This window comes from Lycium ferocissimum, chromosome 10 (assembly GCF_029784015.1).
Source record: "Lycium ferocissimum isolate CSIRO_LF1 chromosome 10, AGI_CSIRO_Lferr_CH_V1, whole genome shotgun sequence".
NCBI classification, from domain to species: Eukaryota; Viridiplantae; Streptophyta; class Magnoliopsida; order Solanales; family Solanaceae; genus Lycium; species Lycium ferocissimum.
This window is the reverse complement of record NC_081351.1, coordinates 734442-738491: the sequence shown is the minus strand read 5'-3', so window position 1 is coordinate 738491 and position 4050 is coordinate 734442. Positions and strand designations below refer to the sequence as shown.

At 30.0% G+C, this 4050-nt stretch overlaps 1 protein-coding gene across 1 annotated transcript; it reads right to left on the bottom strand.

Moving 5' to 3' along the window:
• Positions 1 to 388: 388 nt before the first annotated feature.
• LOC132034532 (protein CRABS CLAW-like) lies at positions 389 to 3459 on the bottom strand. Its single transcript, XM_059424939.1, has 7 exons — positions 3158 to 3459; positions 2143 to 2271; positions 1934 to 2021; positions 1353 to 1401; positions 1133 to 1208; positions 976 to 1032; positions 389 to 612 (listed from the first exon to the last, which is right to left on the bottom strand). Exons 1-7 carry the CDS (start codon positions 3296 to 3298, stop codon positions 607 to 609), a joined length of 546 nt encoding a protein of 181 aa, XP_059280922.1. The 5' UTR covers positions 3299 to 3459; the 3' UTR covers positions 389 to 606.
• Between the last annotated feature and the right edge of the window lie 591 nt (positions 3460 to 4050).

The window sequence follows — 4050 nt, the reverse complement described above, 5'->3', positions numbered from 1 at the left end:
ATTACCTTAATTAAGATCGTTATTTAGTTACAAACATGGTTGAATAATTACTACTCCCTCCGTTTCAATTTATGTGAACCCATTTGACTGGGCACGACATTTAAGAAAGAGTGAGGACTTTTAAACTATGGTTCAAAATAAATTCGTTAATATTTGTGTGGCTGTAAATCATTTGATAAAGTGAATTTGTTTCCAAATTAGGAAAGAGGTCATTCATTTTGGCACGGATTAAAAAGGAAATAGGTTCACATAAATTGAAACAGAAGGAGTATAAGTTTTCAAACATGTAGAAGAGCAATATATTCAAGAGGAAAAAGACATCCGAATTCATAATAAGTTGAAATCCAAATGGGGAGGAGGATGCAAATAAAAACTAGAAAGCAAATACATATATCATAAGATTCTTTCATTTTTACTACAGAAGTTTAAACTAGCAAATAAGAAGAGACTAATCCTCCGTGATAATATAGAGTACCAAAGTAATTTAAAAGGTTGAGAACAAGACAAACAAATTGAAGTCAACCATCCTAATATTAATTAATTTCTTCCAAGCAGACTCATAGTATCTCTCCGTAGATCCCAAATTTTGCTTCACTCCTCCAATGCCTAAGCCTAAATTAATCAAGAATGACTTTCATTAGATAAGCATTTCACATGGAGCATCCAACCAATTACCAAAAAGAACATAAAAGAATTACTACTATTCTCTTGATTCCACTTCATGTGACACAATTTAAACTGACTAATTTTTTTAATGTAAATTTAAACATAAAATCTTCCAATTTCTTAAATAACATTTATATATTTAAAAACTACATAAAAAGTACTACAACTCACATTATTTAATAATTCAAAAATATTATAGTATTTGTATTCGTTTAGCTCTTCAAAGAGTAATAGTGTCATATAAAGTGGAATAGAAGAGATATAATCAAGAAGCTGATTCATAAAGGAGAACAAATAATAAAATCTTACATTATTGCTGCTGTCAGCCAAGGTCCCGTTTGGAGTATTAGGAATGTACCTCGCCCACTATAACAAGAATTGTATTAGATTATATTGCTTGATATAGTTATATGTTCTTGAAAAAAGAAGGTGGTGAAACTTAAAAAGCTTTATCTTTTTAACTCACATTTTTAGCTGCTGCACTGAAAGCTTCTCGGTGTGGAATCTCTGGATGTGCTGCTTTAATACGTTGTATCTCTTCTCTATATAATAATAAAGTGAAATATATTAAGAATAAATTTAAAAACAATTCATGGTTTACAATTCATGGTTTTAGGACTTAAGATAATCTACGACCTTAAAGGAAATAAACTGAATGAAAAAGAAAAAAAAGAGACGATGTTTACTTCATGAACCGATTGTAGGCGGATGGTAGCCTGTGCTTCTTCTCAGGAGCTTCAACCAGAGTAAAAAAAATCATGATTAGTTTATATTAAGCCAAATAGAGGTTTGACTTATTATCTATGGTCACTTAACTTTCACTTTATTATAATTAAAGTAATTTAATTATTTTTTGTAACAGAAAAATCACATTTAACTTTATCTAAATATCATGAAAATCACTAAACTATTTTTTTAACGAAAAGAATCACTCAGTTTTGCTTAAGTATCACAATAAGTCATTAGAAGGAGATAAAAAAGACATTTATATGATACTTAAGACAAAGCTGAATAATTTTTTCATTTAAAAAAAAAATGTTTAGTGACTTCTTTTATTTTTAGGCAAAAGTTTAATTATGTTTTTGTTACAAAAAATATATTAATGACTTTGGGTGATACTTGAATATATTTGGACTTTTTTTGTTATAAAATATAGTAGTTTAATAATTTTGGTACAATAAATTGAAAGTTAAATTTCATCTATGAATTAATAAATCCAACAAATAGACAAAGGAAGAATATTTGAAGCTAGAGAGAATATTTATACGTTTTACAACAAAAGGTGCCTTTGGAGATGATGGTTCACTTGAAGATGAAGACTGGCCCTTCTTGAAATTGCTGAAGAAATCTTGATGCTTTGAGAAAAAAAGAAAGAAACATCCATTCTTTATTAAAAAAATAATAATAATAAAATAAATAAATAAATAAAACCAAAAATGGAAAGTAAATAAAGAAAGAAAGTAACCTTATAATTACCTGAAGAGTGGATTGGTGATCAAAACATTGGGGTTGAAGTGGAGGTCTACTGCTTAAAAAGGAAAGATTACCACAATGCCCACATTTCACTGTCACTGTATCCAACAGCTTCTTGCATGGAATTCCCACCTATAACCAAAATAAAAAAAATAAAAAATTAACTTAATTATATGGACCGATAGTGTAAATTAAATTTTATACTGCACTTTAACTTGTTGGAACAGATTACTTGCCCTATGTTACATGTTACTTTCTTCAAAGGGAGAAAGGGAAAAGAGGAAGGGAATGAGATGCTATTAATAGGGTTTGAATCTTCTACTTTAACCGGTAGACAGGGAGCTCACTAATTAAGCTAACCCTCAACTAAGAAAGGGACACTACGCTACTGATGGGATTTGAACCCTCTTGCCTCAACCGTGGTAGACAGAGAGCTCACCAACAAAGACAAAGTTAGCCCTCAACTCCTGCTACATATTACTAATTTCATTTATTAGGGGTATTTATATATCTTTAACACTTTTAAATGCTTTAACAGTGTATTTAAACTATCAATATATATAGAAGTTAAATCCAAAAAAAAAAAAAAAAAAAAAAAAAACGTCGCACGATGCTGTTGAATAGGGGGAGGAGAGGAGGGGTTGTTAGACATGAATCATGATTCATCTTAATTGGTGTTTGTATATATGAGTGTGCACGTGTATATGCATATATTCTATGATGAAAAATAGAATGTTGAAAGTGAGAATCAAGAGAAATGATAGTTATAACAGTAGCATATATTTTGTGTGTATAGCATGTGATTTGACAAAATAGATTTGCTCTCTTATCTTGTTATAGATAAAGTCATAAGAAGGAAACAATCACAGTAGCTTTCTTTTGAACTTTCCTGTCATTCCATTCCATTGCCCTTTCAAGAAACTACACATAAAATTAAATAATGACAGAGATCACTGAAAGATAAACATTTAGTATATGAAAATGGGGCATATGTTTCATGAAATTGAGATATTAATACCGCAAGAATAGTGTTGCAGAAGCTGCAACGGACGTAGCAAAGATGTTCAGAAGATTGAGCCAAATCCATGGAGGTTTTATGATCAGCAGCTTCCAATAAATTGAGGCAAGAGCTACCAGAATTAGAAGAAGAGGAAGACATATAATAAGTGGAATATATGTTTTGGACTTTGAAGAATGTGTATATATAGTTCAAAGATGAGTATAAGCAAGAAGGAAAAATCTAGCGTTTTGGGGTTTGTAATTCCAGCTGGATGCTTTTGGAGTATTACTTCCTCCCGAAGGCCGATCCAAGATTTGAAGTTAATGGTTATTAACACGAGCTCAAGTTAATTGATATATAATAACAATTGGGTTCACAATTAAATATTTATGAATATTTAATGTATATTTCAATACATGTACAGAGTACTGTCGTAAAAGGTACTGAATTCCCGTGAACCCGTATACGTCACTAGATTCTCCACTGTTTCCTCCATTTCAATTTATGAGGTACAAGTTTTATTTGCATGAAATTTAAGAAAGAAATTAAGATTTTTGAAATATGTGATATTAAATATGTTATAACATTTACTATAGGTTAATAAAATTTTAGAACTTGTGGGCTTAATATACCACAGATCTGCATGATTATAAAAAACTTCTCATTAAAGATAAAATGAGAAGTATAAAGTTAATTGTTATTTTAATATTTTTGTAATAAACTAATAAAGAAATATTGTCACATAAACAAACGGAGTATTAAGTTATCACAAAGGAAACAGACAAATGAAGTTAAATTGATGGACACTTGACATATGCTCGATTAACTTTGTGACCTCTCGATACGTGTCTAGTATGTGCCATTCACATGAATACTTGGATGATTATGGCTTGTGTTATTTCAACTTCTAG